At 47.8% G+C, this 25,834-nt stretch overlaps 1 protein-coding gene and 1 long non-coding RNA gene across 2 annotated transcripts; both read left to right on the top strand.

Moving 5' to 3' along the window:
• The first annotated feature begins 1,971 nt into the window (after positions 1 to 1,971).
• On the top strand, positions 1,972 to 17,325 carry sgpp1b (sphingosine-1-phosphate phosphatase 1b). Its single transcript, XM_079751799.1, has 3 exons — positions 1,972 to 3,038; positions 7,136 to 7,225; positions 16,764 to 17,325. The coding sequence occupies exons 1-3, from the start codon at positions 2,238 to 2,240 to the stop codon at positions 17,313 to 17,315; spliced, it is 1,443 nt and encodes a 480-aa protein (XP_079607925.1). The 5' UTR covers positions 1,972 to 2,237; the 3' UTR covers positions 17,316 to 17,325.
• Positions 17,326 to 23,764: 6,439 nt separating this feature from the next.
• Positions 23,765 to 25,493, top strand: LOC307087329. The gene is made up of 4 exons (XR_013812490.1): positions 23,765 to 24,095; positions 24,541 to 24,735; positions 24,827 to 24,937; positions 25,029 to 25,493. It is a non-coding gene; the product is annotated as an uncharacterized lncRNA (long non-coding RNA).
• The last annotated feature ends 341 nt before the right edge of the window (positions 25,494 to 25,834 follow it).

The raw sequence follows: 25,834 nt of genomic DNA, 5'->3' as shown, positions 1-25,834 counted from the left end.
GACAGGAAGCGCGTGAAGCTACTGGTGAGCGACCGCTGTCCGTCGTCGCTAGGTCTTAGGGAGCTACCGCATCGCTACCATCTCCTGCCAACTGGCTACCCAGCATGCACCTGCCTCTGCCGCCTGGACGCCTGCCCCAGTAGGGGGGCCGAGCGCGGCGCACGGCAGTACCTGCTTTACAAGATGGACGACAACGGGTGACAGTTGGCCGTGACCGGTCGAAACGAGTTACAGTGAACGCTAAAAAGGGTTTGGGAGAAGCTGTGTGCTATCTGTCGCGTTGACCCGGGCTCAGAACCTACCCAACCACGAATACCCTGGATCAAGCGTCCACTGAAAGGCATATATTTTTATTTTTTCTAAGACGGTGAAGCTGTATTCTCTACATGCTCGATAACAAGAATGCCACTTCTTGCTATGCTAATGCTAGCAAGCGGCTCAACACTGGTCAAGAAAGCTAACGTTGCAGTTGAATATTCGCCGAGCACTGAAGCTAAGTGGTAGAAGCTAAAAGTTGGACTGTTTCTCCGACCCTTAGAGGAAACTTAATCACAGCTTAAACTGCCTTTTAATGTGAAATTGTTCACGCAGGACTGGGTGTGTGGTTGTAGATTTTTGTGCTAAATGTTGCTCATTGCTAACCGTGAGCTCATTCAGGGAATATAAAGTGTGGGCTACTTTCCATGCACCTCGATTTTGGTTAAGAGGTCTGCGTTTTTGTTGTACCCTCATGATTATTTCTCTTGAACTTTAAGCTATTTAAGTAATAATTACTAATTGTAATACATTAGTAATTATGTTTCGTTTATGGTATGTGTGAATTGTCGTGTTACCTTGATCCGGTTAAACATATTCATTTGCAGGTATGCAGCGTGTTCTCTGTCGTTAGCGTTCAATTCCCCACCAAGCTGGCTTCACCTTTATCACGCATAGCGTTGCTGCCCCCTGCTGGGCGACCTAGAGAAATCTAGAACAGAGTTATTCAATTACCAGGTGAATTGGCTTAGCCATTTAAACATGGGTCTTTTTTGCGGCGTGTCATTCTCTGTCTGAGCATTTTGAATAAATGTTAGCTTTTGGTAAAGACAGTTTATAGCTTATCTTGTCTGCTACGTTGCCACCCGACCACTAGAGGTCGGTCTTGTGCCAGACTGAGCCCGCCGAGGGACCGCTGGCTGCCAACCCCCCATCAAGGCCAGGGAGCCGGCCTTCATCACAGTCTCCTCAGCCTCGTGCTACGGCCTTCATCACAGTCTCTACACCCTCCTAGTATGGTCTTCATTAGTCTCTACACCCTCCTCTATATCGGTTAGCCTACTAGGTTTTATTTGGGATTCAAAAAAATGTACCACCTTGTCTTTTGAACCATAACCACCTCAGACGGCCTCGATGGTTGATCATCACGTGCATTTAAACCAACGGTGGCTGCCAACTCTATGAAGGAGTATTTCTTGCTGTACCGTATGATGTTGTTTTTCTATGTTTTTTTATGTGACCTAATATGTTCTGCATAATGAATTAACCATATCGCCAGCTGCCATGTCTGTCTGTATGTCCGATTTCTTCTTTGGTCAAAAACGTGCATCTTGATAACAATCACTATTGGAAAAACGAAGGAACTATTTCAGTTAGAACCCTGCCCCCGAAAGAAAAATCGATATTTTACCACGATAATTTATATTTTATTGAAATGCACACTACATCAAAAAAAGAAGCTATTTTGAAAAAACATTGTTCGACTTATTTTCAAATTGTTAGTTATTAAATTAAAAAAATACCCACATTAGTAATATGTGTGCTGTGTGTTTGCTTTTGTCGCCAAATCAAGCAGAAGACATCTTGCGTACGTAAACGCTACGTGTGCGCCGAACTGCCAGTCGGTGCACGTCCGTGGTGCGCGCCCAACAGCCCGTCGGTGCGCGTCCACGGTGCGCGTCCCACGAGTCCGTCAGAAGGTAGATACTACAGAAGATAGCGGACCGACCGGAGCGGTCCGTCAGACACCAGGCGGGTTCCCTTCACTCTTAAAGTAGATATCTTTCCTCATTAACGCGCAGCGTCACGGTGGTGGTTGATATTAAGAGCGTCTTTATCGTTTTATTCCGCTGGGAAGCGGAACGGAGAGCCGCTTTCAGCCATGATGCTCGGTTTAGCGGGCTAGAGCTAGCGCTACCGTTCACTGTTCCAGGGATCAGGACCGCGGGTCCGGGTCCTCTCGACTCGAGAAGTGGTTAAAGATGACTAAAAGAAGCTGGATCAGAGAGCTGTGGCTCGACCTCCAGGACCCGCACCACGTCGCACACTTCCAGGAGATGTGCGGGGTGCACGGCTCGTTCTCCCGGAGCCCCGGGGTGGGAGGCGGCGGGGAGCTGGACCGGACTCGCACCCACAACAACGGCTCCATCTCCGGGGGAAGCGAGACGAAGGGCTCGGTCGTAAGTGAAGGCGGGGAGGGGCAGAAGCTGACATCACAGACTCGACGGAGGATTGGTGCCTCGACAACAACAACAACAACAACAACAACAACAACAACAACAACAACAACAGAAGGCGAGACTGAAAACCCCTCCACCAACGGGACGGCGCTCACCAACGCCACGGGCGAGAGGGTCGCTACAGGCGGCGTGAAGCCCCACAGCCTCGCCGGGAACAACCCCGGAAGCACCGTGAAGCCGCTCCGCAAGAACTCCCTAACCGGCGACGCGGGCCACGAGTTCCGGATCGAGAACCGACTCCTGTACTACCTGTTCACGCTCGGAACCGAGCTGGGCAACGAGTCCTTCTACATCACCTTCTTTCCCTTCCTAATGTGGAACGTGGACGCGTTCGTTGGCCGGCGAGTGGTGATGGTGTGGGTGTGGGTCATGTACCTGGGCCAGTGCACCAAGGACCTGGTCGGGTGGCAGCGGCCCGCGTCCCCGCCCGTGGTGAAGGTGGAGATGTTCTACAACTCCGAGTACAGCATGCCCTCCACCCACGCCATGTCGGGCACGGCCCTGCCCTTCTCCCTGTTCTTCCTGACCTACGGCCGCTGGGAGGTAGGCCTGCCCGTCTTATGCCCGGTTATTCCGTTAGTGAAACAGGGAAGTGGAACCGACTGGCTTCCTGTGTTTGGGGGCTTCCTTGGTGGGGTTCCATGGCAACACAATAGTCTATTCACGTCGTCATAAAGTTACATCCGTGGGAGAACATTGTTTGAAGCTCAAGGGGCGTTTGTGTTTAAAGTGTAGATTGGCACACAAATTGGATCCGGACAGACAAAGAGTCGAGTCCGTATTGTGCGGTTGACAGGGATGATGAGGAGAAATGTGACTCCCATGTTTTAGCAGGCTGACTGCTGATTCGTTCAGATCTTAAATTCCTCCGTTATCAGCAGGCATCTGGATTACGAGTTTGTCTGCACGTGTGCTACAGTGAAGTCAGTTGGGGACGAGTCGGCTACATTCAATTATAAAGACGGCATGGTGCAACAGAGGTAGACAGAAATGCTTGATGGAAAAATAATAATTTCAGGGCACCTAATATTAGTTAAGACGGCGGGCATGGTGGTAAAAACTAGGTTTTGGTTATCAGGTCTAGACCATAGAGCAGAGAGCCGGCCATAGTCGGTGGACACCAGACTAGGGTCTGGCCTGGCCGGGGGTCAAAGGTCAGGCAGAGGGGCCTCACACTGCCCGACCAGAGGAACCCAGTCACCGCTTTGCGGCTCATAGAATGGAATGCGCTCCAGTACTGGTAGCAATGATAAGATGACAACAATTTGGGTCACGAGGGAACGGCTCTGTGGGACTGGTGGTGAAGCAGTCTAACGTTAGCCAGACATTTTCTTTATTGCTGGTAAAAAAACCAAAATGTTTGTTGTAATAGTATTATATCATTTATTTATTAAAGAAGAAGCAGAAGCATCTGTTTACCATACACCTAGTCTCCCATTATAGACTTTAGATTGTATTTAATGTCTGACGGCAGACCAGGTCTGGTTGTTTCGACCAATCATGTTGCAGGTGGCGGGGCTCTCTAAAGGCGTGATTGGCTATTAACAGTCAACAAAAATGAACCAGCACTGTTTAAAAGTGTACATTTCTTCAAATCAAGACTGTGCATTTGGCCGCTGTAGAAAAAGATTATACTCAGTGATGCCAAACCATATTGCCAGTGAAACCTTACATGGACATAGGCCGTGTAACATGTAAATCAATGCACTTAAAAAATCACTACTTGCAATATCTCGCGAATATAATGGAAATATGATGAATTATTAACCAAATGCTAATAGCCCCTGACCTTTAATCTCTGGTCATGGATTCAGCTGTGGTTCACGTCGGTTATTGATACCTGCTCATGATCATAAGATCACTGCTAATTCCAGGTATAGATCTGATAGGGTGCTCATTTATATTTTTATCAATATTGCTTCTTGAAGCTTAGATAGCAGTTAAAGATTTAAAGGTTGTAAAAGTTGCGTTTATCAACATTAGTTCATTATTTAGCTCGGCCTATAACAACGGCATTAGACTTTAATCTATGATGTCATCAACATGAGAAGGACTGGCTCCACACTGAATTATATACACAACAGCAAATTCAGGGAAATTTATTCGCCAACATCTTAGGTCTCCTATAACCATGTACACACTCTTTAGTGTGTGTGTTTGTGTGAGAGAGAGAGGGAGAGAGAGAGAGAGGGAGAGAGGGAGAGAGGGAGAGAGAGAGAGAAAGAGAGAGAGAGTGTGTTTCTCTCCCAGCACTTCTGTCTCTCCCCTGGCTGGTTAGAGATAAGATAGGGCCCTGCTAATGTGCAGCCTCCAGATAAAGACCTGATTCTCCTCTCACTCTCTCTGAGTCAATTCAGTTCAATTCAAAAGAGCCTTACTGGCAATGAAATAAATACTCACTTACAGTGCCAAACAGAGCTTCCTCTAGCTTTTCCTCTGTCTCTCCTCTGTCTCTCTCTTTCTCTTGTGTCTGTGTGAGTCTCTGTCTCTCTCTCTGTCTCGAATGTCTTACATCCTCTCCTCACCACTAAACTATTACCATACTATTAGTATCTATCATCTTCTCCTCCCCACAGAGACAGCCTCTCTATGGTGTTACCATACTATTAGTATCTAACATCCTCTCCTGTTCCTCTCCACAGAGACAGCCTCTCTATGGTGTTACCATACTATTAGTATCCAACATCCTCTCCTGTTCCTCCCCACAGAGACAGCCTCCATATGGAGTATCGTACTATTAGCGAGCTGGCTGCTTCAAAACAGGCTCTTTCTGTGTCCTTCCGAACCAGCTTAGATGGATCAAAGCTCATTTGCAAATGTGTAAATCTTTGGAGGGGATGGTTCGCTGTTCCTACGGTTGATCCAGGCAGGGGCCAAAGAGAGGGACAGGGTGTGTCGTCCCCCCCCCCCCCCCCAGACACCCTGCTCCTGGCTGGGCCTGTCCCGTGGGAGCGCGCCCTGGCCCTGGCCCACTTCCAGGGAGGGTGTGTGACGATGTTCAGCACATTCTGGGCTGATTCTGTGAAACCAACCGGGGCCTTCTAGGCCGAAGGCAGGAGGATGTTTTGCATGCAAACGTTGACTCCCAGGAATACACGCTATCGCAGGGTTCAGAAATGGGTTTGGAACTGGGAGACGTATCTTACGGGCCTGGTAGTATGCAGGAACGGACGGACTCGCAACTCTGGGTCTCTGAGCCAAGGGAAACAATAGCCACCGCCAGACGACGTCCCCGGTCTGAGGCACGGAGCGGGAGGGCGCTGGAGAAAGAGCACGTATTGGAGAGGGTTTACGGAAAGGAAAAGGAGAAGGAGTGGAGAGGAAGGAGAGGTCACATTGGGGACAGATCGATGGAGGAGAGGGAGGTTCAGATGGAAGAGGAGGGCGGGGCGGGAAGAGGAGTGTTTAGAAAGTATTAAGAAAGACCGGGAGGAATGAGGGCAGCAGGGATTAAATAGGAAGCATAACTGAGGGAGCTTTTTAGAAGATGTAGGAGGAAGGGAAATTATGAAAGCTGGATTTAAATGAGAGGTATAGATAGTTGAATGACAGAGGGAGAACATCTGAGAATGGAATGGAGGAGAGAGAGGTGTAGAGGAGGAGAGAGGGGTAGAGGAGGAGAGGGGGTGGAGGAGGAGAGGGGGGTAGAGGAGAGAGGGGGTGGAGGAGGAGAGAGGGGGTGGAGGAGAGAGGGGATGGAGGAGGAGGAGGAGAGGGCTTTGGCCGATTCAGGGCAGAGATGGAGAAGGTGATCTGAGCGGTGAGATGCAGACATGAGGAGGTGATGTTGATAGCTAGGGAGGGGAAGAGAGGAGGTGGAGGAGGAGTAAAGAGGAGGTGATGAAGTGTGTTGGGGGAGGGGAGTAGGGGATGGTGGAGGCAAAAGGAGAAGTGAGGATGTGCAGGGAGAGGAGGAGTTTGTGGTGATGAAGACTGACAGGAGGAGGAGGTGATGATTGAGGGAGAGGAAGAGGAGGAGGAGGAGGGTTGTGTGTGAGTGTTCTTCATGCTGAGGGAGCAGAACTAAGAACATGGTGTCAACAAGGTGTAAACAATCTCCCAGAGGTCTCTGGGGACCAATGGGGCTCCAATAACTCCACCTGGGCTAATTGGGAGAGGCTAATTGAGTCCTTTTCATTTCATCACATCCTTTTCATTTCACAATTTACACCCGACATTGACTCCCTGTGTAGGAAGGAGAGGTCCCCACTTCCCCTCATTCCAGCCTAATACTTCACTTTAGTGTCACCAAAGAGGCGACGTCTTTCACAACAGCCAGGCATTCTGTGGTCGTTTAAAACCTAAACGACCTTGATCAGGGCTTTGTGTACATTCTCCCACTCTTCGTTTGTGTGCGTGTGTCTGTGTGCGCCACAGTGATTTGCAACCTGTGAGGGAGTAGGCTGTTAAAATGTGTGTGTGCTAGTCCAACATTATCTCAGTAGAAAATGTTAAATATTTGACTTCAGATCGTGGGGCTGAAAGATTTGGCTGTAAGGTTCAACTTTACTGAAATTGTGTAGCAAGAGGTTCAACATTAAAGGAATATAATCATAGAAAATGGTTCCTGTAGTTCTAAGCTGTAATTCTATTGGCTGTTTCCTGTAGTTTTGTGTTCTGATGTCATGTTTCTGTTGCAGTACCCGTTCCCAATCGGTCTGGGCCTGGCCCTGGTCTGGACTGTACTGGTCTGCGTCAGCAGAATCTACATGGGAATGCACTCCATCCTGGTAAGCATAAAGATGTACACTACCTCTATAGAAGAATACATACATGTACACTATCTCTATAGAAGAATACATACTACACACATGTACACTATCTCTATAGAAGAATACATACTACATACATGCACACTATCTCTTAGACGTTTACATTCCTTCAAACACACAAACATGCCGATGAATGTTTTTTTTAAATAGAGGCGTAATATGAATGGGTGAAATGAGGGGAAACCAAACATCCAGAGTCGTAACAGTCGTTATTTTAAAGCAGTTCGTGCTTTAAGGCGAGTTTCCCTCAAACCCAGATTTGGGTTTGAGGCGTGTGTGTGTGTGTGTGTGTGTGTGTGTGTGAGGTCTGACCCACACACACCTCTCTCCCAGATAACCATTACATTAACATCACATTACCAGCAGTGACCCCGGGGGGTCACGAGCACCGGAGTCCTCCCAGGAGAGGTCTGGTGAGGCTGTCGTTGGCCGAGGCCCAGGCCTGACATTTGACCCCCTCAGACACCCGACCTTCCTCATCAGAAACGCTTTGGCCCGGGTGCTAGAGTCCCTGACACCCTGGTGTCGCCGTGGAAACACAAGACCAAGCCTTTGGTTATCGAATGGAATTAGCACAGCCAGCGCTAAACCCTACGCTAACTCCTTTTTGTGTAAATTTAATTAGACTCCCCACATGGCGTCAACTTCCAAACATACGCTTGCTAAGGTACCTTATTCACCTCATGTTAAGGAACCTTATTCACCTCATGTTAAGGAGCCTTATTCGCCTCATGTTAAGGTGCCTTATTCGCCTCATGTTAAGGAGCCTTATTCGCCTCATGTTAAGGAACCTTATTCGCCTCATGTTAAGGAACCTTATTCACCTCATGTTAAGGAACCTTATTCACCTCATGTTAAGGAACCTTATTCACCTCATGCTAAGGAACCTTATTCACCTCATGTTAAGGAGCCTTATTCACCTCATGTTAAGGTGCCTTATTCACCTCATGTTAAGGAACCTTATTCACCTCATGTTAAGGAACCTTATTCACCTCATGTTAAGGAACCTTATTCAACTCATGTTAAGGAGCCTTATTCACCTCATGTTAAGGAACCTTATTCACCTCATGTTAAGGAACCTTATTCACCTCATGCTAAGGAGCCTTATTCACCTCATGTTAAGGAGCCTTATTCACCTCATGTTAAGGAACCTTATTCGCCTCATGTTAAGGAACCTTATTCACCTCATGCTAAGGAGCCTTATTCGCCTCATGTTAAGGAACCTTATTCACCTCATGTTAAGGAGCCTTATTCGCCTCATGTTAAGGAGCCTTATTCACCTCATGTTAAGGTGCCTTATTCACCTCATGTTAAGGAGCCTTATGCACCTCATGTTAAGGTGCCTTATGCACCTCAAGTTAAGGTGCCTTATGCACCTCATGTTAAGGTGCCTTATTCACCTCATGTTAAGGTGCCTTATTCACCTCATGTTAAGGTGCCTTATGCACCTCATGTTAAGGTGCCTTATGCACCTCATGTTAAGGTGCCTTATTCACCTCATGTTAAGGTGCCTTATTCACCTCATGTTAAGGTGCCTTATGCACCTCATGTTAACGTGCCTTATGCACCTCATGTTAACGTGCCTTATTCACCTCATGTTAAGGTGCCTTATGCACCTCATGTTAACGTGCCTTATGCACCTCATGTTAACGTGCCTTATGCACCTCATGTTAAGGTGCCTAATGCAGCTCATGCTTAGGTACCTTACGACGCACAAACATGTCCGTGTGTCTTTATGAACTGGTTTCCTTCTACCTCGAACACGCGCACACGGCCCTTAGCATGCCAGGGATCTTCTGTGTCCTGCACGTGTGCGAAGATCCGCAGGGATCCCCGTCGATCCTCTGAGACCGCCGACCCTGCATGCCTCTCCCGCGCTGCACTTCACTCCTCACGAAGCCGGAGCGCCCAGCGAGACAGACGCAAGCCCGGGCCTGTTGGCTCCCAGCCCGGCTACAGCAACAGAACACACAGCTCAGGGGAAACTTGTAATTGTCCTGCTGCCAGATGGTCCTCCGAATCTTCCCACAACTTTACCAACCTCTGCCGCCTCCCCCCCCCCGCAACCTGCGAGAGCCTGCCTGGGCCTCCAGAGAAGCGAGGGGTGTGATATCCTAGACCTAGCTTCCCACCGCTGTGCCTCGGCCTTCAAGCAGGGCACAACTGTGTGTCTTAAGGGAAGACCGGTTTCCCCAGGTGTGCTGAGAAAATAAGGCGGATGTATTACATATTCCTGACTAATGTTACCGCAACGCCACTGAGAGAGTGACAGGAACATGGAAAGCTGTTACAGTTTTATAAAGTAACCGAGTTTAGTGCCAGTTATTATTTTTTGCTTTAATTACATTTTCATTGCGGCTTTATTTGTTTAGCCCTTAATCACGGTTCCAGTCTCAAAGGGCTTAACAGGCCATGTATTTATGACCCCCGCCGCCCCCTAACCTTAGCCCCCCAGAGGGAAAGGAAAAACTCCCTTCATCAGCAAGGATCCTGAGATATCTTGAGAAGGAACGCAGAGTGGGGGATCCCTCATTCCAGGGGTGATAAGTAGTGTAATGGGGGCCATAATGGACACAATTTGTTGTTGATTCGTGTTGATTATTATTGCTGATTAACTATCACTCCCTATGACTTTTAAGTGGGCTTTCCTTGACCTTTCGGGGGGCGGATGGTGGCGGGGGGAGCCACTGTCAGGGTATTCCACCACACTAACCAGCCCCTGATAGATGGCCATGACACACAGTCATGTCAGGGGCAACCTATATGGCCTTCAGTTGGGCCCGAATGAACGCGGCCCCCCACATGACATCTCTGTGGGGGGCCGCGAGCGGGACTGGCCAGGAGCATGGCTCCAACTGCCAACTAAGCCCTTAGCTGTCGCTGGCTCATCTCCAGCAGATTATTCATCAAACCATTTGACCCAAAATAGATTATTTGCGTACATTCATTTACCACTGAAAGGTTCTAGAAACTGGCGCCACATCGATTCCATTTAGGCTTGTAAATGCCCTGCTTCCATCCAACTATGTGCAAGGAATAATACGGGGTATTTCTGACATGCAGGCATTTAACCCTATTCTAGTAGTACCCCAAAACGCAATGGTTAACCCTAAAAAAGCACGATATGAGATCTTTAGTGACCTTTCAAGCTTGATAGTGGTTAAAAAGTGGATTAAATGCGAGGGCTGTTCTTCGCTCCACGTGTGGAAGCTTTGCTGTACTGAAGTACTGCAACAGGGTTAAAGGTCACAGAGTGACAGGTTAACAGAGTGTTGGCCTGGTGAGAGTGAACCACCGTATTTGCACTCTGCAAATACTGGCGGCAATGTTGTTTACCTTCAGGTTGCCAAGCAAACACCACACCTCTCTTGTCACGGTAGCCATCTCTGCACCTCATTAATATCACTCAAAGATAACCACTTCCAGTCACTGGTGACTAGGGCTGTTGGCTGTTTGTCGCCAGGGTTACGGTCGTCGTGGTGACGACCTCAAAGGGGGTTTGCAGCTTGACTTCAGTATCATGGATTCAACAACAGTAGACCCCAATAGAAAACTATAGACTGTCTGTATCCCAGGGAGCTGGCCCGGCAGCCAACTGGTTTTCATGCTTCTGTTGTCGTCCACTTGGCGCTCTACATTAAATATGTGTTTTTGGTTGTGTCTTTGTGGTCCGCTGGTTATTGGGTGAATTGACATGAATACTAATAGATTTCATTGGAGGAATTCTTAAGCGTCCATAGAGTAATCCATGAAGTCTAATTCTTATTGATTTATCTTTTGAGTTCAACATTGTTAATTTAAGGTTATATATATATGACCCCGGTTATGATGAGAGTTCAAAGTGCACTTTGTTTTCCGTTGTTGACAGATCTTCATGAACGTGAAGGCACGTTTGATATTCTTACGCCTCATTACAGAGTTCAGCTAGACTCTGCATAGCCTCCCCCCTTACCATAATGTCATCAAACGGCTCCTTGCTCCTATTCCTCATGGTCTGGGCAGATGTTCCAGGGCCCCATAGGCATCTTGTCTCCTGTAGGTCCCAGCTCTGTGTCCCTTACTTTGTTCAGCTGGAGAGAGTCAGCTCGCCTCTGCTCCTGCGGCTGCTTCAGGAAACAGGTCGCTGCTGGACCGTCAACTGTATAGTCAGAGCCTGTATGCAAAACACCCTTCATGGTAATGGGAGAAGCATGCGTGGGTGGCTGAGAAGAGTAAAGCACAGTGCTAAAATCATCACCTCAACAACTTTACTCTCTGGACCCTGGACCTTAGTGTCACGTGACATGAGCTGGACGCTGGGATTTAATCTCCTCATCCTCCTCTATGTGATGTCAACCCTGTAACCTCCTCTTCCTCCTCCTCCTCCTGTCTGATGTAAACCCTGTAACCTCCTCCTCCTCCTCCTGTCAGATGTAAACCCTGTAACCTCCTCCTCCTCCTATCAGATGTAAACCCTGTAACCTCTCCCTCCTCCTCCTCCTACTCCTCCTCTGTCAGATGTATCCCTGTAACGTCCTCCTCCTCCTCCTCCTGTCAGATGTAAACCCTGTAACCTCCTCCTCCTCCTATCAGATGTAAACCCTGTAACCTCTCCCTCCTCCTCCTCCTACTCCTCCTCTGTCAGATGTATCCCTGTAACGTCCTCCTCCTCCTGTCAGATGTTAACCCTGGAACCTCTTCCTCGTCCTCCTCCTCTGTTATTTAAACCCTGTAACCTCCTCCTCCTTGTGATGTAAACCCTGTATCCTCCTTCTCTTGCTCTGTCTGAGGTAAACCCTATAACCTCCTTTCGATCGAGCAGCGTGGAGCTCCTTCCCCCTTGATATCATTCTGTGTGTGTGTGTGTGTGTGTGTGTGTGTGTGTGTGTGTGTGGGTTGATTAACGGCAGCACATCAGATTGCTTTGTGTGAGTGTAGCTGAGGGGAGGATGGGTGTTCTGCTCTGCAAAGCCTTCTGGGTAATCAGTATGTTGTAGTCTTCGTCACGCCTCATGAAACAACTTCCTCTTCCTTTGTTCAACAGGAAGCGCTTTGGCACATTAAGCTGTTTTCCTTACTGATAAAGTTGGTGCATTTTGAACAGTGTTTTATCAGCGCTTCCACTCGTGTTGTTTCTGCTCTACGGTGCTCTGCCTTTAGCGGAGGCCCCGCCCTCCATGGCCCGAGTCCGTGGAGGTGGCTGTGATCGGCCATAGAGCAGGTGACCTGGCGGCCGCAGGGTTGTTGGGTCCATTCCCGGTTGCTCCTGGCTGGGGGAGGAGGAGCCAGGCCCGACGGCCTGGTTCTGCTGTCGCTGGAACGTCTGACGGTGTAACCACGACCGCCGCCAGGAAACTCTCCTCCTGGCGACCATGTCGGCCTCCAGCTCAGAGCCACAACAGCCTGCCTCGGGCTTCAGGGACCTCACCAAACTCTTATTAGTCTCTGCCCGACGCGACCTCAAAGTACAAACATCACAGCGTCCTCCTAATCAAAAAACAAACACAGAAACCACTCACCACCAGGCGTATTCATGGTGAAACATAGAAACACACAGGGACCGCTATATGTCAGATATAAGCCACCATCAATCACTTCATAATGCAGCCGGGTTTCATGGATTCCAGTTTGACCGGGTTAACAAGTCCTTTCACGTCTTCATCTTTGTGGTTTAATAATAGTACGGTCCCAGAGGGGACCACACTCCCAGATGACCTGGAAGGGGACCAGCTGTAGTAAAACACTGCCCTATCACCATCTGTGTTTCCATCTGCTCCCTGCTGTGTCTGAGTTGAGTAACGCTCTCCGCCGGCTGCCAGTGAGGTGCACTGCTCGGGTTTCAGCACTGCGTGTTTTCCCTGCTCTGTGCGACGGGTCTGGCCTCCTGCTGGGAAAAACTCTCGGGGGCTTTTTGCTTCGTGTTTCGAAAGCTTGTTCAACGTCCAATCACGGCACTGTGTGGCTGTTCAATGTCTAATCGTCGTGGAGCGTGGCCAGTCAATGTCCAATCACAGTGGGGTGTGGCCAGTCAATGTCCAATCATGGCAGAGTTCAACAACAGACCACTGCGGTGCGTAAACTGGTCCCGACCCCAATGCATACCATGGTCACCAGAAAGCATTGATGATGTTCATTCGTTCATTCGTCAGTATAGCTGAGAACATACACCATCCTACCAGGTGGACGAGGAGGTGCTGGAGGAGTTGGGGTTTGAATAGGAGGAGGAGGATGGGGATGAGATTGAGGAGGTGGGGTTGGAAGAAAAGGAGGAGGTGGGGGATGAAGAGAAGGAGGCTGATGTGTAGGTACTGGAGGAGATGGGGTTGGAAGAAAAGGAGGAGGAGGTGGAGGATGAGGAGCTAGGGGTGAAAGAGGAGGCCTGCCAACAGTTGTAGACTCCTTTATCTTATATCTGTGATATTTAGTGTTTTTTGTAAATCGTATAATGGTTTGCATTGAGTTTCAGCGATAGTTTATATGATGCATGTTAAGCCACTTTCCAAACTTTGCAAATTGTTTTGAAATTGTTTTAAAAAGTAACGGCTGTTATTATTATATTCCGGGAGCAACCAATCGGCGTCATTGGATGGTGCCTGTACGGGGTTTATGCAACGTGGATGTGACAAGCAGGTCCCTGCAGGAGTTCAACCTGGGTTAATGACTGACCCCAGCAGGAAGCACCGCCCCCGCCCGCTGCACAGATGTGATAAATCAAAGTCACGTTCCAGATAAACGCCACACTAAAGCAGAGTTATGGGTCCTACAGTTCCGGCCTTTATGGCAGAACTTTACGTACTGTTAGTTTAAAGGTGATATAATTATTATGTACTCTACAGATAAAGAAAGTATGAAATGAAAATAAGTGTGGATAAACTCATAAACCAAAAGGTCCCTCTTAACTATAGATGGATGGATGGATGGATAGATGGATGGATACATAGATATACCACTTGAACGTGACGAGCGGGGCGTAGCGGTACGTCAGGTAGAAGCCGTCCACGGCGTCCAGTGCGGGCAGGAAGACCAGCAGGATGAACACGGTGTACAGGAAGCCCACCACCACGTCCTGTTGGGGGGGGAGGGACAGGGACACAGAGGGTTAGCTTATATGCTAACAGATACAGAGAAGGTTAGCTCTCGCTACAGCTTAGCTTACATGGCAATGGCAGGGTAGCTCCTCGCTAACAGTTAAAGGGCAAGTTAGCTTATATGCTACCAGCATATACTTATAGCTTATATGCTACCAGCCCCTCTAGTTGGGGAGAGGGGCAGGTTCCAAATAGCAGTCTAAACTCAAATGAGAATCAGGAGAAATACCCTCTGTAATGATTATAACGTCAACCGACACATTGATGTAGATTCATTTAATCGTATTCATTCAAACGCATTAAAGCTAACATTAGGACCTCATTTGACCAGATACAGTAATGGACCTTACACCAGTTCTGACTGGTTTCTGCTCACGCATACAGCAGTCAAACAAATGAGTGTTGAACTGTCTGAGCTAAAGCAGACCCTATATGTGTGACTTCTTTAACAGGCCTTCCTTACCAATACACAGCATAACTTCCTTTGTCCCAAAGAGGCTTCGATCTTGAACCCACTCCGGACTGCATGTTGGATTGCGTTCTGTAACAAACAGTTATACTAGTTATACTACTATACATTCCTCCTCCTGAGTAGGGTTGCAAAATTCCGGGAATTTTCAAAGTTGGAAACTTTCCATGGGAATTTATGGGAACAAACGGGAAATTACAAAATTGAAGGTTGGCTCTCAACAGGGGACTTAAATATAGTTGGGGAAAAATATATTTGAGCATAACCTTGACTAACACAACCAGATTTCATGCAAGTAAACTTGAATATCTATGCTATTCCTCAATCACGCTAGCGGCCTGCTTACTGCAGGGCTATTGAGACCAGGCCCCGTACATGCACTGTGCATTCCTCCATCACATGTGCACTGCTGACTTCTAGAACCCTGGACCACACTTTTGAGCCCAGAGCATATTTAACTCAAATTTCATGTTTTTGTTCTTCAATGAAAGAATAAAATAATTAGAACTAGTTAAAGTTCTACTTACAAATAAATCTGCTAAAATTATGTTTTTTCAAGTTTTTGTAGCCTTTTAATAGTTTATATATATATATATATATATATATATATATATATATATATATATATATATATATATGCTTGGATATGATACAGTTTGATTAAATTACCCTAAAATCCTAGTTAATTCCCATAATTTTCAGATTTTTAATATTTCCAAAATTCCCAAGCTTAACTTCCCATGGTAATTTACCGGAAAGTTTCCCTACTCCTGAGTCACCCTCCTCCACACCACACTACAACCACGAAGTGAAACACACTCGAACATTTAATGTATTATATTCATATTTAGGACGGTGTGTTAAGAACATCTTTGTGCGCGGTCATCATTTAGTGAAAGATGAGATAGTATAGCACTGTGTAAGATCCAGGTGTGTACCGTCATATGGGTTGGAGGAAACTCACTAACAAAAATATCAAAAAACATCCCTCCTTTTCCCGTTTAAATGAATGGCGTCTACGTTTGGCCGACTGTTCTAGGAGTAATCAGGCTACATGTTCCTCATCTGTTAGTATGAGAGCTTGAAAGAACCAGCCTGTTCTAAAGACCTGATGACGCCCGCGCTGCTGGACTGATGCCTTTATAATCAACCCGGCGCCGAATCCTGTCCTAACGTTCAACTTCCTCTTCCCTGGGAAACAGACCAATAAAACGCTGTGTCCTCAGCGAAAGTGGTGACTTTTCTTCTGTTGGTCACGGGGGCGGGTCGGGGGAGATAAGGCCTTATCAGGGATAGACCTCCTGGAGCAGAGAAGGTGGCCGCCGTGCTCGTGTTGTTTCACTGGTGAATAAATTTCAAGTGTGTGATTAGATAAGTCGAACTGAGCCACGACTCATTCCCGGCTCCTGGCCCCGTGGTTGCCCGCGTTCGTTGTCGTTTCCTGTGGCGGAGGTACGTTTTGAATCCTACCGCTGAACAATGGATTCAGTGAGGAACGACCCTCTTGTGATAATACCCCACCCACCCCCCCAGCATAACATTATCTTGCAAAACATTTGACAACTTATTGTAAGTAAGTGAATCTGTTCAAATGAATGAACGTAGATGGATGGTGCGTTCCAAAAGACATGCCAATACTGCCACACTGCGGCGAATATAGGTGTGCCACCAAGATCAGTTGGGGTGGCCAACAATTGAAAAAGTTAGAAATGTTAGTCGTGAGCCCTGCATGCGAGCTTATCTTCTGTCCGGCTGTAACACGGGGAGTTAACCTTCTCTGTAGCTATGACCAAGGTGCTACCATGCTGGTAGCATATAAGCTAACTTGCCCTTTAACTGTTAGCGAGGATCAGTGCCATTGGCAGGGTAGCTCCTCGCTACTAACCTACAGAGCTAACCTTCTCTGTAGCTGTTAGCATATAAGCTAACCCTCTGTGTCCCTGTCCCTCCCCCCCAACAGGACGTGGTGGTGGGCTTCCTGTACACCGTGCTCATCCTGCTGGTCTTCCTGCCCGCACTGGACGCCGTGGACGGCTTCTACCTGACGTACCGCTACGCCCCGCTCGTCATCGTCTTAGTGCACCTGGGCCTGGGCCTCTTCTCCTTCACCCTGGACACCTGGAGCACCTCGCGGGGCGACACGGCCCAGATCCTGGGCACCGGCGCCGGCATGGCCCTGGCCTCCCACGTCAACCACCTGCTGGGCCTGCTCCCGGACCCCGGGCCCGACCAGCTGCCCCTGCCCGTGACGCCACTCAGCGCGGGCCTGCTGGTCCTCATGGTGGTCCGCCTGGCGCTGGGGGTCCTGGTGCTGCTGGCCACGCGGGCCGTGATGAAGAAGGTCACCATCCCGCTGGTGTGCCGCCTGATCGGGGTGTCGTCGGAGGACGTGAGGGCGGCCCGGCAGACCATAGGGGTGGAGCTGCCCTACCGCTACGTCGTGTACGGCACGGTGGGCTTCAACGTCATCTTCCTGGTGCCGCTGCTCTTCAGCCACACGCGGCTCTCCTGATTGGCTCGGCCGGCCTGGTGTCGCTTCCTGGTTGGCCACCGGGAGGGGCGTGGCTAGCCGCGATTACTGCTTACCGTTCAGTTAACATTGGGGCTGTTCGTTCTTTCTGAGGTCGGGGGTGGGGGGTAGTTTAAACCCAGCTGTTCAAACCACCAGCGTCTCACTTTGGGGGGAAGACTCCCTGCTCGCTCCTAAACGGCTCCTCAGCCGTTTAAGAACCAGCAGATAGAAAACCTTTCACCTTTTGCAGTGCGGCACTGGATCAGTACATTTGGCATGTACCTATCAAATGAACAATCCGTTGAACCGGTCTGTAGTGTTAACGGGATTCTAGGCTCCAGTAAATGTTCCATTCTGGTTAAAGTCACACAGCCACGGTTAAAGACTGGCCATTAAAGGACATTGCCGTTCATGGCTCTCTGGTCTAGCATCATTCATATTGTACAATAGTCAGCACCTGCAGTGTGTGCTTAAAGTTCTCAGAAGCGGTCAGACATTCTTTTCTCAAGTACACTTCAGGGCTGTGTGCCCATTTTTTGTTTTTCAATCAGCCGCCAAGTTTGTTCTTTATTCCGCTCAGTCTTGCCAGCGTCTCTGGGTGTTTCAGCCGTGATTGGCTGATGAAACCCCACAGAACTGAGGCATGATGGGAGATATCCGCAGGCTCTCTGTGCACTTCTTCTTTCTTCCGTCTTGTTTCGTATTTAATCCGTTTTCATTCACTCTGTTCGTTCAGTGATGCTATCTAGTTCCTGGGTGATTTGAGTTCATCGTTTAGCGTAACCCATCGGAGACCGTTTCCTGACCTTTGACTAGGGGACCCCCTTGTGGCGCATTGACCCCTTGGTAAATACTGCACTGACCATCTAACCCTGGTTCATGAAGCACCGCAGAGCGTCTGGTTTTCCGTTGAGGTTTGTCGTCTTGGAAGACGAAAGGCCGGGACTAAAGAAGGGCTTCCTGGTCTACTGTGATTGGTTCTCCCTGTGGCCTGTGGATTGTACGCTGTGATGGGGGGGGGACACTTGGCTCCACTGTTACCGCGGCAGCACCGACTTCCTGTCTGCTAAGAAGGAGACGACCCTGACTCCCAAAACCCCCCGCCCTGTACGCATCCATCCTCTTCCTGTTGGCCAGAGAGTTGACGAGGCCGGAAACATGTACAGAATACATACTACTAACAAACTAGTGGGATTCCGTCAAGATCTCGCTAATTAATTGACTGGAGGACCTGTGATGTCACCTGTGATGTTATATTGGAGTGTGTCAGGAATCTGACCCAAGTAACACCTCTGAGCGGTTATTAGTCGTGGAACCGCCACTTACTCTGAGCTCCTCGTTGATCTCTCTCTCTCTCTCTCTCTCTCTCTCTCTCTCTCTCTCTCTCTCTCTCTCTCTCTCACACACAACCAGGTTTTGTCAAATTTTGTGGCACAATATGAAACGGCACAGTCATCAATTTAGACCATTCTGAATATGCAACTGACATTTTCAACTTGTTGGTGAATGGGTTTCTCCATTCAGTCAACCGGAGCACGTGCCTTTAAAGCTAACGGAGGCTTGCTAACATAACTAACTGTAGCTGTCGGCGGAGAGCTAAGGGCTTAGCCACCTTCACCCATGACACGCCCATCTTCTTCCTCTCTTTCATTTAATCGTAATATAATCACATGTGTTCCTGCCTGGTGTGTTGTAATGTTGCTGTGTGAGGTACTGCCTTGATAATAGGGATAATGCACTGTTCCCATGATGCACTACTTTCCTCTGAGCTCGCTAGAAGAGGGTCTGTAAATGCAGAACTGAGAGTGTGGTTCCACGTGGTCGAAGGACTGGAGCCGGACCAGAGGAGGTCAAGGGATAGCTGGAGGAGGAGACGGTGACCACTAGTAGACGAGGAGAACGTCTCACTTCTCCTTTGGTCCCTTTAGCTTCGCCACTTACTTCATAGGGAGAAGCTCTCTCTCTCCAGTCGTTTGCTTTCCTGCTATCGCACTAATGCAGAATAAGCGTTGTTGCTGTTGTTTTGTTGTTTATTACGGTAAACTGTTCCAGAGCTTCCCTGGTCCTACTGTGTGTGTGTGTGTGTGTGTGTGTGTGTGTGTGTGTGTGTGTGTGTGTGTGTGTGTGTGTGTGTGTTAAGAACGCAGGGCCGTGATTGGTTCAGACCGTTCATATGCGAACCCTTCACATCCACATCCTGTGAACTTGCGTCTGTTGGTCCCGAAGTTAGCTGAGTTAGTAATAAGCACAGCGCTAACACTGAAGAGGAAGAGGCGCTCCTGTAGCTCTCATCCGTTTGTTGGGTTTCCCCAACAGAGGTCAAAGGGAGGCACGTGATTGGACAGCGCCGTGGGGTCACTCCTCGCCCACTCTGCACTATGAGGTGAGCGTGCGGCGTAGTCTCGCCTCCATCCAACATGGGCCGGTTGTTGTTATCCGTGGTTGGGGGGGGGGGGGGGGTACACAGCCGGGGACGGGCGATGGGGAAGGAAGTGCGACCAAGAGGGTACTGAACCCATCTTCCTGAAGGACACCCTGAGGGGTTCTATTGTGTGAAGAAGTCCAAGGCGTTTTACAACCACTAGACCAGACTGTCATCACACCTGTGAGGGATAACGTTAGCTCTTGTCTGTGGTTTTTCATCTGTGGTCAATTATTTTAAACGCAGTGTGTGTGGCATGACTTAAAATGTCGATTTTTTTTTTATTTTTTTTTATATAGATTCGTTTTTCGGTACACCTGCAGCCAACAGACTTCAATCGTGGGAACTTACGAAAACGTTTCGGGTTCCCCTACTCCGCGACCGAATCTTAAAACATCGCCGCATGAAAACAGGGTTCAGCCGCACGGACGCGGCAGCATCCCGTAGCAGTGCCTTTTATGGTCGTTCAGGAAGCGTTGCTAGGCTACCGTACCACACAGACCACGGAGAGCCGCGGGCAACCTCACTAGACGGACAGTCCCCGACCGCGTTCTACCTTAGGGACCGCAGTCGACATGCAGGGTTTTTGTGGGGGGGCGCGGCGGTCCCACGCTGAGAGGCAGATAGATCCCTCACGCTTCTGTCCATTGGCATTTATCCTGATCGGAAACACTGCATGCCCCCCCAACCCAAATGACAAAATATATACTGAACATATATATGATCAATAATTCATACATACGTTTGATTACAAATGTGTTTTAACGTAGTTAGAAAACAACTGGCAGATATATTTGTATTTTTCTTGAAGAATATATTCTGTTGATTCTGTTGTCGTTTTTTTGGACAATGTTTTTGTCAGGACATGAAGTGGTGATGTCCAATATCTTGTTTTTGTAATAAACACCCTCAGAGATGTTTAGAGGCATGTGGTTCTATTTTCACTTCCAGTTCCTAGATTTCATCGATTTACCAAACGGCTTCATGTGATTCCACTGTATTTTTATATCTTTATAGAGATTATATCTGATTGACTGTTGGTTACATCTTTAATTGAACTGAAAATAAATTGATGAAACAATGAAGAGTGGACGCCTGTGTTGTTTGATAACCAATCACACTGAATGACACCATAGTGAATGACCTCACACTGAGACCATAGTGAATGACCTCTCACTGACTGAGACCGTAGTGAATGACCTCACACTGACTGACACCATAGTGAATGACCTCACACTGACTGACACCATAGTGAATGACCTCACAGACACCATAGTGAATGACCTCTGACTGACACCATAGTGAATGACCTCACACTGAGACCATAGTGAATGACCACACTGACACCATAGTGAATGACCTCACAGACACCATAGTGAATGACCTCACACTGACACCATAGTGAATGACCTCACACTGACACCATAGTGAATGACCTCACAGACACCATAGTGAATGACCTCACACTGACACCATAGTGAATGACCTCACACTGACACCATAGTGAATGACCTCACACTGACACCATAGTGAATGACCTCATACTGAGACCATAGTGAATGACCTCACACTGACACCATAGTGAATGACCTCACACTGACACCATAGTGAATGACCTCACACTGACACCATAGTGAATGACCTCACACTGAGACCATAGTGAATGACCTCACACTGAGACCATAGTGAATGACCTCACAGACACCATAGTGAATGACCTCTCACTGACTGAGACCATAGTGAATGACCTCACACTCCCACCATCCCACACATCACCATCACCACACCCATCACACCATCACCACTAACACTATCACCACCACCCAAAACACCATCACCCCTCACTCCATCACCACCCCTCACTCCATCACCACCCCTCACTCCATCACCACACCCCTCACACCATCACCACTAACACTATCACCACCACCCAAAACACCATCACCCCTCACACTATCACCACCACCCCTCACTCCATCACCACCCCTCACTCCATCACCACACCCCTCACACCATCACCACTAACACTATCACCACCACCCAAAACACCATCACCACCACGCCACATACCATCACCACCAACCCTTGCACCATCTTAACCCCACCAGACCTCTCTTGATGACGCCAAGGCGGCTGATGGTGTTTATGTTCGCCCTGAAGCAACAGCTGTATTGACACGCACACAGCTGCCCCTGCGGTCGCGAGTCAAACTCCGGCCAGCAATGTTTTCCAGCCCAGCTGCCCCTGCCAGGGAGTGACGGCCGGAGAGGCACCAGTGTACTCCAGCCCCTGGCTCCGGGATGAAAGGCCTGTTTCCCGGTGCCCCTGAGTCACAGCCACAGACGGGAACCAAGGCCACCTGTCGCCAGGAGGGCACAGACAGGCCACCAGGAACACGGGCCGCTCCTCAGAACTTTATTTACGCTACACACGTTCACGGAGAACGCTAGTGGGTACGTTTCTCCGGTGTCTTTAAGCAGCTGCATGCTGAAGGATCCACCGCCTCCTCTGAATCACCACCCATCAAAACGTTCCTGTCTTCAGAATCCTTGTGCATGTTTTCAGTAGGTCAACTTCGGATTGATGTACCTACTGTGCACACAAAACTATACATTCCAATATTACCAGGTTTAACAGGTTATGGTTAAGTGAGGAATAAGCATATTGTACTTTGTGTCGCATAGCAATTTATTAAATCATTCTGTTTAATTTTTTCAAAAATAAATCAAATACGAAAGGCTTACTTACTATGATTCTGCTACCTCCTGGTGGCCGAGGGATGTCACGGCTTCATTCAACTTATTTTATTTTCTCTCAATGCTAATTCCGGGATTTTGCACTTTGAGCCCCTATTTCTGGTTTGTCTAGGATGAAATAGAGTGTTTGACACCGACATTTTGACGATTGGTCCTGTCTCCGGTATTTGGCTTATTAGAATCCCCGCTGCCTGCTTCAGACTGGCTGGCTACTGGCATTCACAAACCTGTCCTTAAGACAACCCTAAACGTTCGTTTCCAGAATTGTGCAACTCATTGAATGGTTAGTGGCGTTCGTTGATGTTTAGAAAACATATATCGGCGCAATATATGGTTTCCATCCGTGTTATTTGCTATAGTGCAGGGGTCGGCAACCCTATGCACGCGTGCCACCACTGGCACGGGGCAGCATAATCATTGGCACACTTAAAAAAAAATATATATATATATATATATTTTATTATTATTATTAAAAACAATCACAGCACAATGCGGCAGCATAATCATTACTACCGACTTTTTTTGCACTTAATTCTGTTTTGGGCATTTCCTCCCAGTGCAAATATGTTTAAATTAGTTACAGAAACCAGTGTTCTGAAATTGGATCAATTAATAGTTTTTAAACCTATGTAGTGAGTAATAGAGAAGAAAATATTTAAAATATTGTTGCAAGTGGCCTTTATGCATCGCCTTCACATGGTTTTGCAAAGCTGTACATGTCGTAAAGATATTGATGTGGATGGTTCCAACATTCTCATATATTCTCGTTTTTTACATTTCTCACACTGCAAATATGTTTTTGAATGAGTTTCTGAAAATGGTGTTTTAAGATGGGACATATGTACATTATTATATTATAATTTTTAAGCCCATGTTGCAAATATAACAACCAAAAAAAACATTTAACATGTTGATGCATGATTGTGGACTATAAGGAAATAGTACAATTCCAGGTCTTCTGGAAATGTTTTTGGTCGCTGTGTCATAGTTCAGCTTAATTTTTAATATATTGTTGCTTAAGGCGCACTCATCAACGAGAAAATGTAAAACTGGCACTGCAAGTTGAAAAGGTTGCTGGCCCCTGCTAGAGTGGAACTATTCTTTCAGATACTTCGCAACCGCGCATGAACTCCCGCTCCATGGTTGACTCTCGAGCGTTGAACCCTCCAGACCACTAGGGGGCGACAATGTTCCTTTACTTTGGGCATGTAGCGGCACATGGTAAACAAACAGACGAAGACGTTCATTGTTGAGCACGAAACCAAGGCATCAGCGCTGGGTCCCGAGCCATCGAGTATGGGAAGATTGTGTGCGGTCAGAAACTGCGGGAAAATCCCTCAAAAAAGAAGTTGTCATCGGCTTCCTCTCTACGGTCACAACACCGCAAGACGGAAGTTGTGGCTCTCATTCCTCGGGTTAGACGTAAACACCCCTCTAAATGTTCTTCGGGAAGCTGACCATCGCGTTTGCGCCTTCCATTTTCGGCACGAGGACTACATCCAATCAACAGGTCTTCGAAAGGACTGTCCCAAGAAACTGCATCTGCAAAGGGCAGCTGTACCGACGCTTCTTGGACCAACGCTAGACGAAGAAGACCTTGGGGTAAGCTGGACGACACGCAACAACGTTCTTTTTATGACTCGTTTAGGTTGAACATCTGACTCGAGCCTGAAGGCTACACGGACTGGACCCCAAAACAGCGATGTCGTTGTTGCTGCTTGATGTTTTTGACGAAGTTAGTCTGTACTAGTATTTTGACCTAGAATAGCGTTTTTAAAAATGGTTTATTGTTCGCAACGTCTCCTAAAGAGAGCTGATGCGGTATCCACAGAGGTTAGATGATTCCAAAGTAGGGGGGAGGGTAGGCAAGTAGCCTACAACACTTTTCTGATCACCAAGGAGATCACCAAGGAGATGAAGCGAATCGACCATCTTTTCCCAGCAACCATTCAAACCACCTTTCAAATGGCACAGTCTGAGCCATCATAACAACAGCACTTGTGTCAGTAATATTGCTGAGTTGTCGTGTTTTGCTACTTTGTTACAGGCTGGTGCTGGTGTAGAACCCTTCGTTTTCAACACTCCCCAGTCAACTCATGTCAAGGACCAGCCTTCTACCAGCTTGTCCTTGATCCTCACCAGTCCACAGCCACGGCCCCACCAACCCACAAAATCCTCAAGGAAGTCCTTATCTGGCAGTTACCTTGCTTTCCCTGTGACCAGGGAGAGGCTGTCACTATCTGTAAGTTTGTATATTGTTTGTCTTACCTGTGGTTATGCAATGTTTATTATCACTATAATTATAAGGATTCCTTTGTTTCACTCTTCAACAGCCAGACGATTGTAAAACTGAGATGCTTCAAATGGACATTTCCTCAGTCATTAAGGATGAATCTGGCAGTTACCTTGCTTTCCCTGTGACCAGGGAGAGGCTGTCACTATCTGTAAGTTTGTATATTGTTTGTCTTAGTTGTGGTGATGCAATGCTTCTTATCAATGTGATTGTAAGGATTCCTTTGTTTCACTTTTCAACAGCCAGACAATTGTAAAACTGAGATCCTTCAAGTGGACATTTCCTCAGTCATTAAGGATGAACCATCAGACATGAACATCAGCATCAATCAACAGTCAAGTTCAAGCGCAACCTCCAGTTCAAGTGCCTCAGAAAAGCAAGGGGAGTTGGATGAAAGAAAATGGATTGTGAACGAGTCTAGCCTCATGACACTGTTTAGAACATGCCATACATGTGCCGTACCCATCACTGATAAAACAGTGACAACTACAGGTAGCCAGATAAAGATCAAATGGACATGTTTGAATAATCATCATGGCAGGTGGGCATCATGTCCTGACTCCTGATGCAAGAGGAACGGCACAGAATCACCTGCTTGTTTCTGCTGCTTCGGATCAAGATTATAAATTTGTATGTTGTACATTTTGTTAATACAATAGGCCTTTGTCTACTTCTATTTGAAAACATGTTTAGGCCTTCAGACTGTGGTGTGCACTTTATAAATAAAACTGAAAAGATGTTTGAAAAATAGCTTTTTATTGAGAAATCTGTCCAGAAGCTGAAAGCGAAATGTACAGTGCAGGTAGGTAGGGACAGAAGGGTAAGAAGGTAAGAAGAATAAGTCCTCTATCTGACTTGGTAGCCCCGCATACTGTCCAGTGGGGGATGGGAACGCATCCAGCCCACACCCCGCAACCGGGTAATCCAACGCCTTTTCCTCGTCCCAGTGGTTGACCTTTGAGGGCCCACCCCAGAATAACTCGATAAGCCACAAGTCGGTATTGCCTGAGGAGGAGTAAAAAACATGGATAAGGCAAAGACTGCGTCA

This window comes from Pollachius pollachius (genome assembly GCF_949987615.1).
Source record: "Pollachius pollachius genome assembly, chromosome: 15".
In the NCBI taxonomy this organism is placed as follows: Eukaryota; Metazoa; Chordata; class Actinopteri; order Gadiformes; family Gadidae; genus Pollachius; species Pollachius pollachius.
Note: the sequence above shows the minus strand (reverse complement) of the source record. Positions and strands in the feature narration are given on the sequence as shown.